A 23,689-nucleotide genomic window follows, 5' to 3' on the forward strand; every position below is an offset into this window, starting at 1 on the left:
TAAACTTGTACCACTGTGGTTGACGTGGGCTTCGTATCAATCTTGGCCACAATAATGCGTTCACTAGGCTGTTTGTAGTAGCTTACCCAGATTCCTATTTTCCTATTCATTATTATACCTACTCCTGCATTACCCCTATTTGATTTTGTATTTATAACCCTGTATTCACCTGACCAGAAGTCTTGTTCCTCCTGCCACCGAACTTCACTAATTTCCACTATATCTAACTTTAACCTATCCATTTTCCTTTTTAAATTTTCTAACCTACCTGCCCGATTAAGGGATCTGACATTCCACGCTCCGATCCATAGAATGCCAGTTTTCTTTCTCCTGATAACGACGCCCTCCTGAGTAGTCCCCACCTGGAGATCCAAATGGGGGACTATTTTACCTCCGGAATATTTTACCCAAAAGGACGCCGTCATCATTTAACCATAGAGTAAAGCTGCATGCCCTCGGGAAAAATTACGGCTGTAATTTCCCCTTGCTTTCAGCCGTTCGCAGTACCAGCACAGCAAGGCCATTTTGGTTGTGTTACAAGGCCAGATCAGTCAATCATCCAGATTGTTGCCCCTGCAACCACTGAAAAGGCTGTTGCCCCTCTTCGGGAACCATATGTTTGTCTGGCCTCTCAACAGGTAACCCTCCGTTGTGGTTGCACCTACGGTACGGCTATCTGTATCACTGAGGCACGCAAGCCTCCCCACCAATGACAAGGTCCATGGTTCATAGGGTGGGTGATTTCTAATTAAACACATAATAAAGTAGTCACTAGAGTGTTTCCATAATTCAACAACTATATTGTCTTCTCCAGATACTTTGTTATTTTTAAGTTGTTTTATGATTTCATTTGTTGTTTGTGACTTCGGAACTAGCTGTATTTGGATTACATTATCAAAATTAAATCCTTCTTTGTTAGGCGCCAGTTGTTGTTATACGTACTTTACGTACTTGTCTATATAGTATACATATCAAATTAGGGAATGAACTCTGGAATCACACACTTTCATTTGTAAAGTTGGGTGTTGTTGCTAGGTATACAGGTAACCGTTTCTTGTGGTCTCTCTTTAGCAAAACCAGATTTTTCAGTTATGATAATTACTGATGTTTTGAAAGAATTAAAGTGGATTGTACCTTCAACTACTTGAGGCAAGATGTTTAAGCCCATTTGTGGCCACAACCATTATTATCCTTAAAAACACCCACACATGTATCTACGATTCAGTTGTTCAAACATTGAAACTACACCCAGTGAACTGAATAATACTTCTCTTTAATAGAGTGAACAAAAAAACCAAAGGACAACATCTTTTTTGTCTCACCAGATTTCATTTAATGAAGTTCAGGTTCAGATATATTTGTTACTGATTTTTTCCCTTCTGTATTCTTCACTAGCATCCTGTGATCCCAAGCTACTACTCTCAGCAAATGAAACTGTGAGATGGCAACATTACAAGCTGCATAGAAAAACACTAGATTTTAATAAAGCAAAGGAGCAAATTGGGTTTAGAAAAAGATATAGCACCTTGGACATCTTACTAGTTGAACTTATACAATGAACTTATACAATGTAGCAATGAGTGTGAATTACTGTGGTGTCTGGTATTTATAGATTTTGAGAAAGCTGTACACTCAGTGTCAACAAAACCCGAACTAACACCTTTAATATCCCTGTTAAACATTCAAATGGACGTAGAAGTTAATACAGTTGTGAAGGCTCCACAAGAGCATAAAACACGACCACACCACTGGGTCTGCCAGCATCATGCCACACAGGAAGACTTACTGGTCACCAGACAGCATTTAAAGATCGCTGTACACCTTGCAGAGCAAAGGCAGTGCTCCAGTTTTAATAAAAATAAATAAAAAAACATAAAGAAGCAAAATCTTTGTTGTGACAGCTCATATCTTTGACTTTCAAGAACCGCAAAAGACATGTGGTGTGCTATGACACCATATGGTGAATTTGACAGTTGTGTTACGCAGTTAGTAGATTCTGTGTGGCTGGCTTAGGCAAAACTTTGGTATGTTACTGGAGATATGTGGCACCAGATGTCTATGTACAGGTCACACAATTAGTGTAAGTGATAGGCCAGTGGTTTGTGGGTGCAGAGCTGTCACCCGATAGTGTTCCAGACGTATTTCATCGGGTCCAGATCATGCAAATCTGGTGGTCGAGACATCAACATGAGTTCACAATCGTGCTCCTCAGGCCTCCATAGCTTAATTCTGACCATGTGACATCCAGTTATTCTGCTGGAAAATGACATTATCATCATCAGGGAAGCATCAAGTACGAAGGTGGTCTACAATAACGTTCATGTAGTCTGTATCTATCACGGTCCCTTTGATTACTGCCACGGGTTCCATGGAAGCACAGGTCAATGTCCCTCACAACATAACACCTTCCCACCAACCTGTGTACAAAGACTGCTACATGTTTCAAGCAGCTGTTCGCCTGGATTATGGTGTATCCAGATATGGCCATCGACTTGGTGTAACAAGAGATTCATACAACCAGGACACAAGTTTTCATTGATTTATGCTCCAATCTCCATGATCATACATCCATTGCACTTATGACTGATGATGTCATTTGGTCAGCACGGGAACAGGTAGGTAATCATCTGCTTCAGTGCCCCATATCCAACAATGGGTACTCAACACAGCACTCTTGAAACACTTGTGCATGTAGCAGCATTGTACTCCTGTCCGATCTGCCACAGACTGCCTGATCCCTACCCTGCTTTACAGTATGAGCAAGACTGTGACCACCATGTCCTGTGATGAGGAATCGACATCCAACACCTTGTCATCCTCCAACTGTTTTCTATTGATGCTCACAACAGTGGCATGCGAACAGTCATTTCCGAGGTGCTCACTGCCAGGCACCAGGCCATAACAATCTACCTCTTGTCAAAGTCACTTATGTCAGTGCATTTCCCCATTTGAGGTAGTGTCATCAATATAATAATTCCCATTCATCTCTGCTCTGCTTATACATACTTTCCTTACTGCATCATGTGCCTGTAGCACCATTAACAACATTACACAGCATTCAACGTAACAGTGTATTGTCTGATCTGTGTAGGTCTTCCTGATAAAAAAAAAAAAAAAAAGATTTATCATTATCTAACCTAATAATACAAACCAAGTGTGACAGTAGGTACATTACACCACAAAGACATCAGTAGTAAAGGTAAAAAGAGTAGTAGTAGTAGTAGTAGTAGTAGTGGTAGGGTGGTAGTAGTAGTACAGTTAACAATATGCCAAATCATTGCTGGCATAGTTACTCTGTCTCACAGTAAAAATGAATACATACCACCATTGCAGGGGGACTGAGGAAAGCTGCAACACACACAAATCCAGTTAGGGCAGATCCCAGATATCGATGACACATGAAACTAAAGCCTGTGTCAGGTTCTCCATTCCACTGGCTCACAGCCATTTCCTCTGCATCTGACTGCTCAGAAGTGTTGCCTGTCAAGGCAGTAGTGTTTTCACCCCAGTTGTCATCCTATATGAAAATACATAATTTAAAACTGTAGTGTAATCACAATATTTCTAGTGCAATCACAATTAATTCTTAGGCCTACGCACAATGTAGCACCACATCATACACTCACATTACAATAAATAAAAAAGAACAATGACTATGTTCAGTAAAACCACCACCACCAATATGTACCAATCTCAGACAGCATTAATAACATTGTTACAAACCAGAGAATAATTGATTGTATGTAGCATTTGTATGACAAACTGCGAGAAACACACAGCACGAAGAACGGAAGAATGACATAATTGTGTTGATGTTGAAAGGTGGCTAGTAGTGGTTCTATAGCTCCTACATATCATCAGAAAAATGGAATGAGAATGAATATCTCATTCTGCAACTGAGTCTACAGTCTTGTCAAACTGACAGATTAAAATTGTGTGCTGCACCAACCTGAATTTGGCCCCTTGCCTTTTGAGAAAGTATCTAAGAAATTTCCAAGTGACTAGGAGACACCCTGCCATTTCCTTTCAAGTGTATGTGTTTCTGTCACATCCTTTCTCAAAGTATATGGATCATTTTATTTGTAGAGAGAATTGTTACTGCTGTGCACCTAGGCATGCTATGAGACTGGCTTACAGTGATGACTTCATGTTACAACATGACGACACTTCGACTGACTTTCATACATATGGATGTAGTCATCTTAAATATTAATTTCCAGAATTTTTGGATGGCCATGCATATAAACATGCTGTCATCTTACTCAGAGTTCTCCACAATCATTTGACCTAGCTTTATGTGATCTTTTTTTATGATATTATGTCAGAGATTGTTGTCATGACTTCATTATACGATAGCTGTGGTGAAGGATTGTGAATAAGCTGCTAAGAATGCCAACATGTTGGGGTGAGTAATTTTTTGTCATTTCTTAGTGCTTATCCAATGCTCAGTGCCTTGTCTATTTGACAATATTTTTTGCACATTTATCAGTCTCTTATGCTTCTCGAGGAAAATCTTTTGACTGCCCAGTCTTCTGGAAATGAAACTGTCAATATTAATTATCTTGATGATGAAGATTAGCAAAGAGTCGGCAAAAAACTCAGCGACATTCCCTTTACAAACTATGTTTCCGTTGAAACTTCCTGGCAGATTAAAACTGTGTGCCTGACCAAGACCCATACTCGTGACCTTTGCCTTTCGCGGGCAAATGCTCTACCATCTGAGCTACCGAAACACGACTCACGACTCACGCCCGGTCCTCACAGCTTTACTTCTGCCAGTATCTCGTGTCCTACCTTCCAAACTTTACAGAAGCTCTCCTGCGAGCTTCGCAGGTTGTGAATCAGTTTGGTTTTAGAAAGCATCACTCATGCAAACCTCAGGTTGCCATTTTCTCACATTACATTCTATGAACCATGGATGAAGGGCAACAGGCAGATTCCATATTTCTAGATTACCGGAAAGTGTCCCGACACAGTGCCCCGTTGCTGCCTATTAAAGAATGTACGAGCACATGTAGTAGGTTCACAGGTATGTGAGTGGCTGGAAGATTACTTAAGTTCTAGAACACAGTATGTTGTCCTCTACAGCAAGTGTTCTTGAGAGACAATGTTATTGTCAGAAGAGTCTCAGGGAAGTGTGATAGGAGTGCTATTATTCTCTATATATGTAAATGGTCTGGTGGACAGGGTGGGCAGCAATTTGTGGTTGTTTGCTGATGATGCTGTTGTGTGTGGTAAGGTGTCGAAACTGAGTGACTGTAGGAGGATACAAGACGACTTTAACAAAAATTTCTAGTTGGTGAGATGAATAGGATCAAAACCAATGTTTCCATATGCAGTACACAAAATCAAGGTCATTCGTCTCCTATCTTCTCTTGAATATTTTCTCAAGCAAGATTTGCAGTTGAGGTGTGTCAGTTGGTGGAAAGTTACTCAATTTCAATTAATCATAGTAAATTATTTCTGAACTGAAAATTTAATTTGACGTTCTTTTTGATGCTGTCTCATTATTAGTTGGCATATAGCCACAAACAATAAACACATTTACTTTAGTCTTTGAAGTCCGAAGTTGTCCACGCAGATTGCTACACTTGAGACACAATTAGCTGTTAATTATGTGCTTTCATACACTTTGTCCTTCTTCAGCTTAGCTCTCAGGTGTCATATCATTCAATATCTATCTTCTTTACTAATTTTACAAACATGTGTTGTTTCTGAATCATGAGGTTATAAATACGCACCTAAAAATATTTTCCAGAACTAATGGATAATGAGCATTTCAGAAATAGCAGGAACTATTTCTAGTCTTTCCTCACTGATAATTTTCCCACTCGTTGTTATTCTTATGGTAGTAACGAAGTTTCACTCTCTGTTTTCTTTGGTGTAATTTTATTTCTCATCTTGGTATATACCTCTCACACACACGCTTTCACTCCAGATGGAGGCCTTAGTTTTCTTGATGGTAGTCTGTACTTTCTGCATATGGCCATAATCACTACCATCAGTCATTTGATACCCACTGCTAGATAAAGGCTTCGAGACTTTCCGCGCATTATGGTCTTCAGTTACATAAAAGGCATTATCCGCATCACTTCAGGCACAGGGTGGGGGTGGGGGAGTTACCTTCATAGTCTTGGATGTTATCAAATTTAGCATACGTTAAAATTCAGGAGTAAGTAAGAAACACATATTTTTTTGTTTTCTCCCAAAAACTTCCTGCCCTGAGATACAGGCCTCCAAGAATGACACTGTGAACACCATTCTGAAGATGCGAATTTCGGAAAAATTTTTAAAATGCTGTATCTTTGTAAATTTATTTTTTGACACTGCAACTGTAAAAGTTGAAGCTCAAAAAGTTGTGAAAGTGAAGAGGTACATGACACGCAGAATTAAAGAACCTCTTGCAATTTATAAGAGCAACTATACAACTTCACATATTGGAAGATCAAAATTTTATGCACTACAACCTAAGTGGGTAGTTCCACATCCACCTAGAGAAGTCTATATTTATGTGTGTATTGTGCAAATTTTGAACTTTGTGTGATAACTTTGGAGAAATTACTGGAGCACATGACATGTGACATCTTGGTTGGGCGTGTGAAGTCATCAGTAGTCTGTGATGTAAAGCGAGAGACTTGTTTGTATCAAGAGTGTGGTGACTGTCCTGGACAGGGAGGACTGTCTTTACAGACAACTTGGCCTGGAAGATGCAGCAGAAAGCTCTGCAGAAATTACATATGCAACATGGGAGGTAAATAAACTAATTAAGAAAACTGTTGCCTTTGACAGTTTCGTTGATGAACTTGGTAGATGGTCAGTGAAAGCAGTAACACACCAGCATCTGAAGGAATTGCAAGAACAAGACAGTGCAGAAGTGAAAGGGTCTTTACAGGCTGAAGAATTATGTTTAGTGCTTCACTGTGATTTTGCTGAGAACCAGTCTGTAACTCTCCCACAAGAAGTACAAGGGTATCATTGGAGTAATGACCAGGTTTCAATTTTTACAGCAGTGACATATTTTCAAGACAAGACTACAAGTATTGCAGTTTCAACTGCAAACAAGGGCAGAGAAGATGGTCATTATTTCTGATGGTGCTCCTAGTCATTTTAAAAATCATTACCAGCTGTATGAATCGAGTAAGTCGCTTGTACCAACTGATTGGGTATAAAGTGCTACTGGTCACGGGAAGTAGCACTGTGATGATGGAGGAGGCCTGCTGAAGCACCATGCTACAAAACAATCTTTCCAGACCAAATGCAGCTGTGATTCAGAATGCTGAGGATTTTACAAGAGTTGTGAACTATTACACATCCACCCATCTTATTCCTGTGTCCAAAGAGGAAATCGAAGAGTTCCCTGAGCACAAAAAAGAAGAATAGTCCAAAGAAACTACTCCTGTGAAAGGAATTCAGAAGACACATTTTTGGACTCAACATGACGGGCAAACTCATACTGCACACACATTAAAGAGCAAGGAAGAAGAAATTTCATTCATTCGGCCAACACCTCAGAAACAGCAGGATAATATTCAGATGTCTGCAGCTCGTGGTTTTGTGGTAGCATTCTCACTTCTCGCGCATGGGGTCCCAGGTTCGATTCCCAGCGGGGTCAGAGATTTTCTCTGCCTCGAGATGACTGGGTGTTGTGTGTCCATCATCATCATCATCATCGACTCACAAGTTGCTGAAGTGGCATCAACTAAAAAGGATTTGCAATACGGCAGTTGAACTCCCCCGCATGGAGCCTCCTGGCCAAGAATGCCATACGATCATTTCATTTCAATATTCAGATTCACAATCTGAGAAGAGGGATGTTTGTGGTCTGTGTGTGTGTGTGTGTGTGTGTGTGTGTGTGTGTGTGTGTGTGTGTGTGAGAGAGAGACTGTGACTGGTGGATTGCAGAGATTACAGAAACCAGTTACGAGTTAAACGAAACTGTAGTGAACTTTTATGCTCCCACATGGACCAGCTGCTGGATATAGGTTTCCAGCTGAAGGGCAGCAACAACACAAACAGTGCTCACTTCCTGTTCACAATGTTTTGAAGATTGTAAGTACTCCAGTTCCTATTGGTTCAATGGGAAGGCATCACTCTATATCAAAGGACCATACTGAAGCAGTGGAACACGTTTTTAGTTCATTGACTGGCTAATTTCGTCACAAAACAGAGTGCACAGAAGTTGTATAAATTGATCTTTCACATACATTTTGGAATCATTTAAAATGCTTGAAAAATGAGTCTTACTCATCTTCCAAAACTAAAATCATGTTAAATAAGGCTAAGTTTTGATTTTTATGAATCTGTTATGTGATAATGTGGTAATAAAACAGGTTTTATGTATGGCAAAAATTTCAATTGTTTATAAAACCTGTTCAACCTAAAAGTGGAAGCTCTCCTTTTCTGGGAATGCAGAACTATATGGTATTAATCAACAGAAAAAAAGTTAAAATTTTATGGAATGGCATTTTAAAAAAATCCATAAATTATAAAGAAAGTTCAGAATGCTATAGTAAAAGAACTTTAACAGGTAAGTCCAAATGGAGGATTTCTTTGTAATCGTAATGCAATTATCTTTCAAATAAAAAAATCTCAACAAAACAACTAGAACTGTTCCAGAAATAAGGCATTTTACAATTTTTTCCAAAATTCGCATGTTCAAAATGGTTTGCACAGTGTCATCTTTGGAGGGCTGTATCTCTGAGCAGAAATTTTTTTGGAGAAAACAAAAAAATATATGTTTCTACTTAGTCCTTCATTTTAACATATGCTAAATTCAACAACATCTGAGACTATGAAGGTAAGATTTTTTCCTAGCCTGCCTGATTGATATGAACTATGCCAAAACCATGTCACTCCTGCACATTTTCAATCATCATCTACTCACATTCCCATATCTCTGCTACCACCTATTTACTTGGCCGAATGTCTTTCTTAATTTAATTTCAGTCATAATTATGTCTTCTCCACAGTACATTTTCTTTCCCATCCCGCACAATAATTTTAGACATGTCTCTGCAGCTCAATAAGCTATCCTGTTTTTCAATGGTTTTCACATTTCATGTCCACGTCATAAAGCAAAACTGGAAATGCACATTGACTGCTAAGTTTCATTGTTAGACACATTCAAAAGCTAAGCACAAAAACTGTGTAGTTTATCAACAGCACTTCAGGTCACTCCTATTCTCCTGTTTACTATTTTCCCTGTGCAACCAGCTGCTGTCTTCAGTTGTCCTAATCATACAGTTAAAAAGAATTCATTGTTAAGTGATGGCCTGTCATATTCTGTTCAGTGTATTTCTTGTGGATTATTTATGTCTTATTATAACAGATTTTCCAGAATATTTTCAACTTAGCTGTATAAAATGACTCCATCCACTGTTGAACTTTCTCTGCACTAGACGCAAACCACGCAAGTTGTCAACAGATATTTTCCATTAATATTTAGTCCGCCTCAGTTTTCCAAGTTTAGGAATATGGAAACATCCACTAGGGCTGTTGAGAATAGTTCTGGTGAATGTAAATGTCGTGTGAGTAGGGCCTCCTATCAGGTAGACCGTTCGCCAGGTGCAAGTCTTTCTATTTGACGCCACTTCAGCGACTTGCGCATCAATGGGGATGAAATGAAGATGATTAGGACAACACAACACCCAGTCCCTGAGTGGAGAAAATCTCCGACGCAGCTGGGAATCGAACCCGGGCCCTTAGGACTGACATTCTGTCACGCTGACCACTCAGCTACCGGGGGCGGACAATAGTTCTGGTGATATGGACACTCCCTGCCTGACTACTATCTCAGTAATGAACTTCTCACTCTCCTAATGAACAACTAGCAGCTGCAATGCTGACACTATATTCTATATTATTATATGCTGAAAAATGCCTTTTTTCTTCAGAAAACAGAAAAACATTCTCAAAACCATTGACTTCCAGTAAAGTACAGTATTTTATTCCTCTCTTGTCAGTCACCTTTCTTATGAAGTTGAACAATCAGCATGCTCCTCCACTTTGGGAGAATTGACTTACTCTGCAGTTGTTCTGTAATAACCCCTTAAAAGGAGAAACATATTCCTTTGCCTACAGCTTTCGCCACTTCTATGGAAACACCACTATCTCCAGTGCTCTTTCTTTTATTCATACCTAAAATTGCATTATATATCTCATCTAGTATTATTGACACTGTTGTGGTCTTCCGTCTGATGACTGGTTTGACACTGACTGACACACACACACACACACACACACACACACACACACACACACTCTCTCTCTCTCTCTCTCACTCTCTCTCTCTTCCTTCCATTACCAAATCGACAATTCCTCAATTCCTTGATGCGTGACCTGCCAAGTGATCCCTTCCTTTAGTCAAGTTGTACCATGAATATCTTTTCTTCCCAACTGGACTGAGTAACACCTCATTATTCCATAATCCTCAGTGTGTATCCAGAATAGTATTATTTCTTATTCTGATAACCTTACAATCATCTTCAAGGTGAGTGACTGGCAGCATTGAAACCACGTGACACAATACTGTGGAGTAACTGTGCATGCGACAGAGATAACGACAGCATCAAGAGCATCAGTTATAGATAAAACTTTATGGGCCAAAGAGTAAAACAAAGAAAGCACAGGGTCAGTAACTCTACAGTGCTTACAAATTATGTGGTTGATTACTAAAATGGATGGCATGTGTTGGAATGGCAGCCAGTGAGGACTCATAATAATAATTCCTCTGAGACTGCAGACATGAAATGGGTGGTTTCCATGAATTGTCACATTGGATACCTTTGTCTCTGTTGACAAGGTTATCTACTGACTGTATTTCCACAGCTTCCTCGAGACTGAATCCCAATAGGATGTTGTTGCAGCAAGTAGCTTGAGTTTTCCATAATCCATAGAAAGGTCGCACGAAATATAACGTTAAGCCATTGCAGACTTGCTGAGCTGTAAAAAGCAGGTGTGTTGCTGGTGTTCAATGCATAATCTTGTACAGTCCGTATTGTTAGTACTACATATCTTTTACCATGGTGACATAGGATTTGATGAATACCTGCCTTTCATAAAAGCAAATCGTCTTTCACAGATGACAGATGAGCTGCTTAATCCTATCATGATTCAGTGGTCCAGGAAGCTGTGAAAATACACTTCACATAACTTGCTCAACCAGTATGGGGGCTTCCAGCTCAAAAAAAAAAAAAGAATCGTGTCACACTGATGCATACAGGTGTGTAACTAGACAAGGCCTTGGCTTCATAACCAGCCCAGAATCTGCCTAACATTATTTATGAAAAACATGGAAAACATCAATCAGGATGGCCTAACAGAGCATAATCCTCCATCCTCCCAAATCTGAGAGACCAGTGTCTTAAATACATTAGCTCATTTGGTTTTTACCAAATTAAGATGCTCTATCACTTACAATTGCATACATATACTTGGAAAATGATATCTCCCTAACATGCAATTCATTTGAGTGCTTCCAAGGTCCAGAGCCTAGAATCAACACAACCAGTTCCTTTCTTGATGGCATGCCAGTAGAAAAAATAAATCTGTAATCAATATCATTACTTGGCAGTTGGTCAGACTTTGCATCATCTATAATACATTTAGTAGCTGTAGCAGAAGCCAATGAGCAGCCCATTCAAGTTTGGGTCAACTGAATGTACCAACAACAGATGTTGGCTCTATCCTGTGATGTAATGATGATTTGTGTGTGATATGAAATATATGCCAATAAGAAGAGAACAGAACACTGACTTTCTTTCTCCACCTAGGCCTATATTATTTTTTCCGATATAGGTTGTGGTGACTGGTAGGTAGAAAGCTGATAATTTGGTAGAGATTAGGCAAAGAGGTACCGAAGGCTTTAATTAATCCAGTTTAGGACACTGAGTATATTTCTCTCTTAAAGTCACTGCAGCTAAGTTGTTATTGCCCACTAAAACTGATCCAATAATTCATCAACTTTCAAGAGATAAACCTAACAAATTAGGAATTTCTGACAAAAAGTCATAGGCAACTGCATATCCCAACACGCAGCCCTGAAAGGGGAAGAATTCTCTTCAAGTCACAATACACAAAATTTTAATATGGTAAGGTTGCCAAAACTGCATTAGAAGCTTTAATTTTTCTAAATTTTTCACTCTAAAATTACTAAAATAAAACATCTTGGTAAGGCAATAATCCGAGAACAATGCTTTGTAGCAGAACTCATATCTACACAGAAAGGATGGTAATTCATAGAACATTTCGTGGATTTGACTGCAGTAATTACATACAAAATCAACTGCATAATAGATCATCATCATGGCGCCGTATTGGACCACCTCCCACACCCCAAAAAATTTTTGGTTGTGATGACAGAGTAATCTGTAGTGCAGCCTAAGGTATAGGTCGGACTGGAAGGTGACTAATTGGTTCTGAGCTGGTGAAGACAACGAAAGTGAACACAGAAAATCTAGCTCTATTAATAAACTGACTGGCAGCAAAGCCTAATATTTACGTCTGAGCCATACTGGAAAATGCAGAGGGGGGAGGGGGGGAGGCGGGGAGACAATGTGTCAATTTTACACAGATCAACCAAGGTAGGTGAAAGTAAAGCTTGGGAAACACATATCCTTGTCAAAGACTCGCAAAGAAGGTGCAGTGTTCATTACTAAAAATCTATATTTCAAACATTTGGCAAAAAGATTTAACAACAAAAAGCTACACCACACAAATTCTACAAACACTTAAGAAGGAAGGTTAGATTTTAAATGTCTCACAAACAATAATGCCACCGGAACACTGGCTCAGCAGCAGAAGCAAAGGTCTCGGCCAGTATATGGTACCATACCAGCAGTCACTTTATGAGCTTATGGGCACCGACAGACAACCTAAACCGGAATTTGAACCTCACTGCTCTGAAATACAAAAAGAGAAGGAAGGAAGATTGTAGTTAATAATCTAACTGACATCATAAGATAGGAAGAACATTCTCAGTTGTACAAAAATACAGTAGGAAACAGCTGAGAATGCTGCCCTCCTCAAGTAACATAGAAAATCCATAGTAGGCCTAAATGAGAATCTGAAAATTATTCCTCTTGAATGTGAATCAAGAAGTTCGTTCATATATAAGACAGGGCACAAGAGAATTTTTTATGACATATGAGTTATGAGGCCACAACTCTGAACTTGAGTTCAAAATAATCTAGCTATCAGGCCAATAAATGTTTTGCAAAAAAACAAACACTGCAGATCAATAACTGGGACAGCAAACTTGATTTTTGGTTTTGTTGCTGCAGTGATATGACTCAACTAATTCTTGGAAAGCACCACATTGATTTCTCTAATGACTTGCAAATACAGAGTTAGTTTCAATAGAAATAAGATGATGATCTGTGTGACAACTTAAAGTGGTACACCAGCACAAAAATTCTGCATTTCACATTGTAATCACACAATGCTCTTGACCATCAGCTTATTATTACTAAGTTGTTGCTTTCATCCTCCTAGCCACCCCCAGCATCAGGTTATTCACTCAGATAATAATTCACTTTGACAGAAACATACTATGTACGGCTGTAGCAAGCTCTAACATTTGACCCAAGAACAAATTGGACCAGGGTGCCAAATAGCGCACTTATGGTCCAAGTTGTAAAACTCTATTTGCAGTCCTACCTGCGGAAGAATCTGAACTTCAATCACCTCCTGACCACCACGATTTTCATCTCTAAGAGTGACAGACGTCTGGAAGGGTGCCATAGAATCCTCTGCTTTCCTGTTACTTCGGCTGCTCCTAGGAAAATGTCTCGAAGTGAACAAAAAAGAAATAACTTGCCAACATAAAACTTAATAGGATTTACACTTCATCTTACCTTAAGCTATGATTATTATGTAGTCTGTGGTTGTTCCTGTGAGTATGACTTCGTGATCTCCTGGATCTGGTACTCTGTTCGCTCACAGCCGACTTCACAGACTCCGTCTCCATTACTAGCTACATTAAAGAAATTAAACAGCTCCGGAAAGCAGTAAACTGTTCATCACGTCTGTTCTGACCTGTATGCACTCATAGTAATTTTATTTTAGCACCAACTTCAATTCACCGTATAAGACACAGTGATCCCATATACGCTAATCTCACGTCCCAATAATCAGACCTGAGTACGCGACTGCATCGTTTGCTGTCAAACAATGCCTTATTTCGTGAAACTATACTGCTTCTGAACCAACATGTCAAATACACTACAAGTGTAGCACAATGGGAATAACCTGGAGCTTTTCCCTCCAGCTTCGTCAACACGCGCAACATTTATAACTTCCTCTCTTATTCGGATGCATCAACACATCACATACAAAACAGCGTTTTCTTGAAAGTCTATGAACTTTGCGTACGTATCGATCCTATGACAGAAATAGTTCGATTTCATACATCGATAGTACGACATTGCGGTGAGGTCGAAAACTTGGTCGTTATCGAAGAACGTCAAATTTTGGAAGCCGCTAGATTCACCATGGCAAACTTCTCCGTGACGTCACTATCACGTGTACATGCCAAGTTCCGACCGTCGGGAACGGTTATCGACTTTCCCGATCCTATTGTGTCTGGGCGCTGCGAGCTTGTCCTGAAACTGTCATCCATTTTGTTCTTAATCTACGTCCACACATTAGTGCCAACGTTGGCAAATATTTGTGGGACATCACCCAAACATTTGAGCCAACATTCAGTTGAATTCGTATAAAACCAAGATAAATTTGTCTGACTTGCAGGTAGCGGGTGGTGCTTTTGTGGTTTAGATTGTAAACAATATAGCTCCACTGTTCCTGAGACATTTCGAAAAACTCAACTTAGAAATGATTACAAAGATGACGACGAAATAACAAACCAACAGTTTCGAAATGACAAAGACATAGAACTGAATGAAGGTGCCAATGTGTGGTATTAGTCAAATGTTCTTTGATGTTCCATCAAAATACCGCCATCAATGGAGTCGTGCCATCATTGGTTCCAATGCTGTTTCATTGATCCACGCACTGGACGAACACTATTAGCACCAACGTTGGCCCCAATGTGTGGCCCCTGGACGAATAGGTATCATGATTTTAGAATGAAATTTCCACTCTGCAGCTGAGTGTGCACTGATACAAAACTTCGTGGCAGACTGAAACAGTGTGCCAGACCTAGACACGACTTCGGGACCCGAGTTCGAGTCTCTGTCTGGCACACACTTTTAATCTGCCAGGCAGTTTCATCCTGATTTCAGCTGGGAGTTGGACTTGCACCCATCATCATGTTGATGCATGCCACCAGCTAGGGAACATTTTTTTAGTAGTTTACCTATCTGAAGTAATGTGACTGGTTGCTGTTGTCAATATCCAATTATTTACAAGCTTTAAAGTAATGTGTGGATAACAAAGTTGTGTTATTCTCAGAAATGGTCAGCTAATAGCCAATCGTTGTGTGTGCCCCATTAGTAATAAAAAATTGAAACGGATTTACTGGCTGTGTATCGGTGGATAACTCTCATCTTTCCTCATCTTATTCGATTTGATTTGTTTATCGAGTTTGTTTTAGTTGAATTGTTTGTTCATTTGAGGACCACATACATAATGTAATTTTGTCTAGTTATATACACAAAATCATGCATGCTTTGAACACCAGGCTAATAAATGTAATATTATTGTAACACTCTTCCGAAATCGTAAAAGTATTGTATGTATGGAGTACTGTAACTGTGGTAGCCATTCTTGCTCACGAATTAAAGCAGCAATTCATATCTTCAATTGGTACATTCATTTTAATTTTGGAAACTATTCTTGCCTTTTCCTTGAAAATGTGAACCTGCCAACTTGAAACTGGCTATTTCTAAACCATAATTATGTATTACGCCACTATAGAGCCTTACAACACCCAACTCGATTTTAAATTTAAACACCGCGAAGACTTCATCTGTCGTTATGTTATTACCTTATATTTAATTATAACAAATCTTAGCCGGGCAGAGTGGCCATGTGGTTCTTGGCGCTACAGTCTGGAGCCGAGCGACTGCTACGGTCGCAGGTTCGAATCCTGCTTCGGGCATGGATGTGTGTGATGTCCTTAGGTTAGTTAGGTTTAATTAGTTCTAAGTTCTAGGCGCCTGATGACCTCAGAAGTTGAGTCGCATAGTGCTCAGAGCCATTCGAACCATTTTATAACAAATCTTACCAACAGCGAAGCGTTTTCGAGAGATCTTCAATATGTGAAGCAGCCTATATCCGTAGGACATAAATAGTAGTTTCAAATCTGAAAAATATAATCGTATAATCGTGTCTAGGGACAGAAAATCTTGGTACCGATCGGGTGTGCTCGGCTAGCCTCGGGTTTGCAGCTCAGAGCAGGAAAACATATAGTTGTAATATGTGCACTGTAAGATATGGCAGTATTAAAGGCTTACATCGCCAGATTGTCGAAGATCGAGGAATAATAATCAAAATTTTCGTAAAAATTAATGATAAAGATTTAGGAGAGTGAAAATTAGCAGAGAAACTAAGGTATAGAGGTTTCCGTTTAACCTGCAAATTCTTACAACAGATTACATTTCTATATCATTCGCCTTAATTTTTAATCTTGAATGCCATAAACCTTGCTATACCAGAACATTAGGGAAAGAACGCTGTAGCCATGATGTTCTTCTGACCTCATACTAAATATTGGACTTCTCATATGTGTAATTTATACCAAATTTCATCAAAATCGAAACTAATGACATAAAAAATTAGTTTATTTCAACAATCTGATATACACTGAGACGCCAAAGAAATTGGTATACAATACAGAGATATCTAAACAGCCAGAATACGACGCTGCGGTCGGCAACGCCTACATAAGACAACAATTGTCCGCTGCAGTTGTAAGATTGGTTACTGCAGCTACAATGGCGGGTTATCAAGATTTAGGACAGTCTGAACGTGGTGTTATAGTCAGCGCATGAGCGATGGGATACAGCAATTCCGAGGCAGCAATTAAGTGGGGATTTCCCATATGACCACTCCATGAGTTTACCGTGACAATCAGAAATCTGGTGAAACATCAAATCTCCGACCGGAAAAATATCCTGCAAGAATGTGACCAACGACGACTGAAAAGAATCGTTCAACGTGACAGAAGTGCAACCCTTCTGCAAATTGCTGCAGATTTCAATGCTGGGCCATCAACAAGTGTCAGTATGCGAAACATTCAACGAAACATCATCAATATGGGCTTTCTGAGCCAAAGACCCACTCGTGTACCCTTGATGACTGCATGACACAAAGATTTACACCTCACCTTGGCCTGTCAACACTGACACTGGACTGATGATGACTGGAAACATGTTGAATGGTTGGCCAAGTCTTGTTTCAAATTGTATGGAGTGGATGGACGTGTACAGGTATGGAGACAACCTCATGAATCCATGGACCCTTAATGTCAGCAGGGGAATGTTCAAGCTGGTGGAGGCTCTGTGATGGTGTGCAGTTGGAATGACATGGGATACCTGATACGTCTACATACGACTCTGACAGGTGACACGCACATAAGCATCCTGTCTGATCATTTCCATTCATGTCCGTTGTTCATTCCGACGAACTTGGACAATTCTAGCTGGACAATGCGATACCCCACACATCCAGAATTGCTAAAGAGTGGGTCCAGGGACACTATTCTGAGTTCAAATACGTCTACTGACTGCCAAACTCCCCAGACATAAACATTATTGTACATATCTGGGATGCCTTGGAAGAGGCTGTTCAGAAGAGATCTCCACTCCCTCGTACTCTCACGGATTAATGGACAGCCACGCAAAATTCATGGTCTCAATTCCCTCCACCACTCTTTGTCATTCGTCAAGTTCATGGAACGTCATGTTGCACCACTTCTGCTTGCTCGAGGGGGCCCTACACGATATTAGAAGATGGACCAGTTTCTTTGGCACTTCAGTGTAGAATGTCTCATTTTCTGTATTTGCAATTTAAATACCTCATTTCTGACGCGTTTATAAGTTTACATCTCGCATCAAAAAAAAAAAAACTATCACCTACTTTGTCGTGGTTCTGACCATTAAAAATGTGCTTTGGCATTTTGCTTTACTTTTCTCATTATCATTAACAGTGATAATTTTCATTTGCTTTTAATTTATCAGCAAAAACACTAATGAAAAGCACACAAGCAGCTTTTATTTTAAATTCACACTATTGTAAGATACTAAAGTAAGCTTAACAATAATCTTGAATTACTGCAACACAGTTTGCATCTTACTGGCAACTTCTTCATCTGAAATATCGTTAGCAAGAAAATTTCCTATATCACTATGCATCTGAAAATAGTTCGCCGAATTTTTAAAATACGGTATTTCATACACTGACAGAAAATACACACAGTTTAGATAGTGCTCTAATAATAGGTTCATTACGCTAAGTAGCTGATATTATAAAATCTGTCAACTTTTTCTGATTCTCTACGCCTGTGCAATACATTAATAACTACTCCTGCACCTCCAGGAGTGTGAAACGTATTTGTTAGTGTTTGTGTTACTGGCAAATTCAATTCGCTGAAAGGAATGCTACATAAAAATACATAGCTGCTCGTAAACTGTTGTAGTTTGATCCGAACTTTTCGAGATAACTACACAAAGTTGCGCTTCTTCAGGATAAAATTAAGCTTTTGGTTAATGAAGGGAACCAATGTCAGGCGACTGTGCAACCTTTGGCGATAAACACGGGATGCAGATCAATCTATCCGTGTAGTCCACTGCAGCCAGAAACGTGTAGTATTAGTCAGTTAAGATAACAAGAACTGGAATATTTTTCTCGTGAAAAATTACTCGTAGTTTACGGACAAGTTATCTATGTTTTTAGTTGTGGGATATATATTCGAGGAATTTTTTGTAAATTGCTTCATTACCGTAAACTATAGGTCCTAAAAACTGCATGAGCGGCTTAGGCACTTCGAAACATTGTGATGTGATGCCTGTAACAATGTACATGAGATTAAAAACTTCAGTAATTAACGAACAGTTTTGAATTTCGCGCGGAACGAATCAAATAGCTCCTTGTCCTACGCTTTCACTGTCGACCACCAGGATGCTCTACGAGCTGCAGACCCGAGACCAGCCGAGCGCAACCGATCGGCTGTCCCTAGACACAGGTCTCAGAACTCGATACGACCATGAAAATCGATAGACTTCACCGATTGAAGATGCGTATGTATACGCCATAGTGACGTCACGGAGAAGTATAGAACAGGAGTGTTTTTTTATGAGAAGTGGCATACCGGCGTCGGTGTCAGTGTCAGTATAGCGTTTCCCGACAAACTTCAGCTACCTAGAGATTTGCATAGTGTGCATGTCAAAACTTTAGAAGATACGTTTCCTGGGTGTTGTGTAGTTCTGTGAGAGATGCCAAACTAGTTTTATTTTTGTTAAAAAATGGGCGATAATTGGAACTTCCTTAGAAGGGCTTTCGTTGTTGACGATATTCCAGAAGACTTTGATCCTTCTGCAGACCCAGTAGATGGGGTGCATTATTTGCAGCAGGTTCGTTGGGAAGCTTCGCAATGTGCCCCCGTTGTGACTGCAGTTATTGATGAGGAGAAACGGAACATCAGAGGTGTTGTCAATGTATTGCCTGAGTGTGAGAAGGTCCCTCCACAATTCTTGCCAGATTTGGAATGGCAACAGATACAAGTTGCGCACTTTTCAGCAGTAAGAGAGAGAGTATCAAAATACAGGAACAGAGATCCACCACAAACCAGCAATACGCAAGAAAGTGTACCAGGAATAGGCGACGAGAAAGCTTGGTACGCTATCTGTGTAGAATACAAAATACCTCCGTTACTGAGTGTCGTTTTGCCATTGCCGCAAGCTCTGATGGAGTGGCTGTTGCAGTGCAACGCGGAATGGTTATCGAATTCGGAACAACTGTCCAAGAATCAAGGAAGGTGGGTGTATGCTTTAATGGCATGCATAGAGTTGCCACTCACTCGAGAAAGTTGCAGCAGTCTTCGCGCGATAGCGCGAGAATGTGCAAGAATTCGTGCTTATGAAGTAAGTCATACCGAAGAGCCTGCAGTAATACCACTAAATATTTTCATCTGTTTAGTTGCCAAATATTTCCAGCAATCGGATCTTGCAGACGTAGTAAATGAATAATAATTTACTGTAATTTGCACACGTTTCCAAAACTAAAAGTGAACTTCAGTGTAAATAAAGAGGAAGAGAGTTATTCAGACAAGGGTCTACATGGCAAGTGAAGATATTTGTAAATCGGAACGTTTTCTATTGGCGTGTAATAAGGTGTGCAGGTGCCAGTCATAGTCGTTAGTTTTGATTTGTTACGAAGCTAGCTGTACTAAATTTTGAAAGGAAGCGCTCTGTGCATTCATATAAAGTGCGATCCCAACCGAGACATATGACATTTGGAGTTGAGTACTGCTGATTTGTTAAGGCAACAAATTTAAACACTGAACTGTTTTACACCCCCTTTTAAATGGCAAATATTATTATTAGTTTAGTCAGTTATTGTAGATATATTTCAATAACTTGTTGTTGTGATCGTTTTTATGTAATGAGACATTGTGGTTAATGTAATGTGCAATGCAATGCATTTGATGATCCAGTTTTATCATGACAAGAGAAGTGCTTGAGTTTTAAATCTTAATGGACTCAGTAAATGAATACTGTCGTGTTTGCCAGTTCCCCTTGCAACCATGTATATTATTTTGTGCCCAGCATAATATAGTGTCTTATAAAAGGAAGTGAGCAGCTCTCTTAATTTTCCAAATTAATATGAGTTTGTCGGGTCATTACTACATACTATTTTTGTTGGATCGCAGCATTGGTAATTAGATAGAGATACCAATTAATTTTATGCTCACCACACTTCATTTTATATAGAGCCCATGTTATTAAATGGGTTCTGGGAACAAAGCAAATTTTCATTGTAAATTTCAGGGATACTGTTACTATGACAGATTGGTATTTACTCTGCCACTTGACTCATAATAAAATGTGTTATATGGCTGTTAACCAGGAACTGACCAAGTTGCTGCTGGCTGGATGAAGCTCAGATTGGTGCTGTGCCAGTTGCTTGTATTTGGAGATAGGTGTACACATGTCATGATGTAAACTAAATAGAAAGGAGAAAAAGATAAATGAGCTGGACTGATAGCTAAAAATATAGGAGGTTGGGGCACTGTCACCAGTGATAGAATCCCTGTGACTATAGGTGTGAGAGGTTTAAATACTTCAGTTAGACAGACTGCTGCAAAAGAGGTCCAGATAAATTGTCATACTCAAAAGTAACTGCACTGTTTTACATCATAATGTAAAATGGACAAAAAAGTTAAACTTCCTATCTGTTAAAATGATTTAGAACATCAAAAGGAAGGTGATATAGTAGATTATATTACATGTGTCTGGACACCATGTAAATACAGGAATCTGTATTGTAAACATTGAAGACAAACAATTAGCAAGCTATTTTTGTTGGTAAAATATGGACAAAAGAGAAATCATAATGTACATAAAATCAGGCTCAAATATAATGGTAGCAGTGGTTTTTGGTTAGATCAAAAATTGGAAGCCCATGCTTCTTATTTGCTACTACCAGAAAAGTCATTTATAGTTGTTTATTAGTTTTATGTTCCATGGATCTTTTGCAGAATAAATTTTAATGATGTGGGATGAGTCATTTTACATTCACGTCACAAATTAACTTGTAAATATGGCTACATGCTGAGCATTTATAAAGTTTTGTTTTATTTATTGAAAAAAAATATATTCAGAGTTTGTAATTTCTACCTACTGCCTTTTATACATTACAACAGTAGACATTATTCTACATAATAGGAGTTATTAAGGAGAAATTTTTAGTTTGTTTTAAACTTTTACTTGCTGTCTGTCAGGAATTTTACATCACTGCCTAAGTTGTAAAAAAAAAAAAAATTATTGCAGCATTTTCACCCCTTTTTGTGTTAAAGGCAACTTTTATGTGGAGAAATAAATGTCATTTTCCCTTCTGGTATTTTAATTATGTACATCATTGTTCCTTTTGAACTGCAGGGGATTATTTACAGCAAACTTCATGAGGGAATAAATGTATCATGAAGCAATAGTCAGAATGCCCAACTCCTTGAACATATGTCTACAAGATGATTGTGGGTGAGCACCATATATTATTCTTACAGCATGTTTTTGGGCAATGAAGACTTTCTTAAGATGGGTTACCCCAGAACATTATTCGATATGGCATTATTGAATAAAAATATGTGAACTGACTGGTTTGTCTCTCTCCAAGATTTGCAATTATTCCAAGCACAAATGTGGCTGAGCTAAGTTGTTTTAGGAGTTGAAAAAAAGTGTTTTTTTCCATTTTAAATTCTCATCAGTATGGACACACAAGAATCTTGAAGTTTCCACCCTATTTATTATTTCCTCACCATGTGTTACACTTATCATTGGTGTATTGCCCCTGGATATGCAGAACTGAAATTGAGGGTGAGACCATTTGCAGAAAAACATCAGTGATACTTTTAACAACACTGTGTACCATTTCTACTGTTTCTGTATGTATGTATGTATGTATGTATGTATGTATGTATGGATTTACAATACTTGCATCATCTGCAAAAAGAGCTTATTCTGGTTGTTTATATTAAGTGGAAGATCGTTTACATATACGAGGAACAATAGTGGACCTAATATTGGGGAGAAATCGCGTATGGGGTTTCTCCCCTGAAGTTTGAAGTAGAAGAGTTTGCAAAAGTTGCAGTTTGTATGAATAATGTTGTGGGTAAAAGTGGGGTTTATGTAAATTGTCAACTAAAGATTTTATTGTAATAGGAGGAGGATCAAATGATCTCTTTAAAAATCGTGCATCTGATGTGACTTCTGCCCTCAAGAGAACACTAGAGAGCCTCACATATACAAATGCCATAACAGTGGAATTAACATGACTTGATGGAAAAAGAAATCTGTGACCATTTCAATAATGTGATGCTAAACAGTACAAGCTTGCTTTATGCAATGTAATTGAAAACGTTTTTAGTGACAAATTAAAATCTATGTACACTATCCATAGTATGGAACATGAATGTCTGCCCCAGGAAAACTTACAGTGATGATCAAGCCATGTACAGCCAAGTTTTGATCAGTGAAATTACTGTCATCATCATTTACTACACAGTCACATAATTGACAAACTGCCTATTGGCTTCTGTCTTGGGTTCTTCGGCCGACGTTCATCTAATGATTTTTCTGACGTTTCGCCAGCACGAGTGGCTGGCATTGTCAAAGCTTCACCCTCCACCACCGGCAATGGAGGGTGAAGCTTTGACAATGCCAGCCACTCGTGCTGGCGAAACGTCAGAAAAATCATTAGATGAACGTCGGCCGAAGAACCCGAGACAGAAGCCAATAGGCAGTTTGTCAACAAGTGGCCACGAAAGCCTTAATAATTTAAGTCACATAATTATTAATCTGTGCAACAATTAACAGCTAAAGACTGTGTATCTCAGTCTTTCTTCCATTTAAATATAAAGTCAATGGGAAATAAACCTCCAGCACTTTAACTATTTTTAGAATAATTTCAGTGTGATGTGCTGTGCCTAAATGAGCACTGGTTGAAGGAACATGAACATAGTATGTATATTGCAGCTCACTATAAAATTTTAACTGGCTGTTTCAGATCAAATACT

The 23,689-nt window shown here is 39.1% G+C and overlaps 2 protein-coding genes across 3 annotated transcripts in view; one reads left to right on the top strand and one right to left on the bottom strand.

The window, feature by feature from the left end:
- LOC126183576 (vang-like protein 2-B) overlaps positions 1-14,374 on the bottom strand; it is an 83,840-nt gene extending 69,466 nt beyond the window's left edge. Inside the window, exons 1-3 of one of the 2 annotated variants that reach the window (XM_049925673.1) lie at positions 13,657-13,774; positions 12,762-12,899; positions 3,323-3,517 (exon numbers count right to left, since the gene is read on the bottom strand). In XM_049925673.1, coding sequence (XP_049781630.1) covers positions 3,323-3,448 — 126 coding nt within the window. In that variant the 5' untranslated portion in view covers positions 3,449-3,517; positions 12,762-12,899; positions 13,657-13,774. Of the gene's footprint in view, positions 1-3,322; positions 3,518-12,761; positions 12,900-13,656; positions 13,775-13,853 lie in introns of those variants that run through there. The other variant, XM_049925672.1, reaches the window with a different exon arrangement.
- Positions 14,375-19,114: 4,740 nt separating this feature from the next.
- LOC126183779 (gem-associated protein 2-like) lies at positions 19,115-20,092 on the top strand. Its single transcript, XM_049926015.1, has 2 exons — positions 19,115-19,792; positions 19,881-20,092. The coding sequence occupies exons 1-2, from the start codon at positions 19,422-19,424 to the stop codon at positions 19,948-19,950; spliced, it is 441 nt and encodes a 146-aa protein (XP_049781972.1). The 5' UTR covers positions 19,115-19,421; the 3' UTR covers positions 19,951-20,092.
- The last annotated feature ends 3,597 nt before the right edge of the window (positions 20,093-23,689 follow it).

Source organism: Schistocerca cancellata, chromosome 4 (genome assembly GCF_023864275.1).
Source record: "Schistocerca cancellata isolate TAMUIC-IGC-003103 chromosome 4, iqSchCanc2.1, whole genome shotgun sequence".
NCBI classification, from domain to species: Eukaryota; Metazoa; Arthropoda; class Insecta; order Orthoptera; family Acrididae; genus Schistocerca; species Schistocerca cancellata.

Bases quoted from the DNA above. Each gene is read 5' to 3' on its own strand.
- LOC126183779 (XM_049926015.1), top strand. From the start codon at position 19,422: ATGGGCGATAATTGGAACTTCCTTAGAAGGGCTTTCGTTGTTGACGAT. The intron at 19,793-19,880 runs GTACGCTATCTG...TGGCTGTTGCAG, and splicing joins ATAGGCGACGAGAAAGCTTG to TGCAACGCGGAATGGTTATC.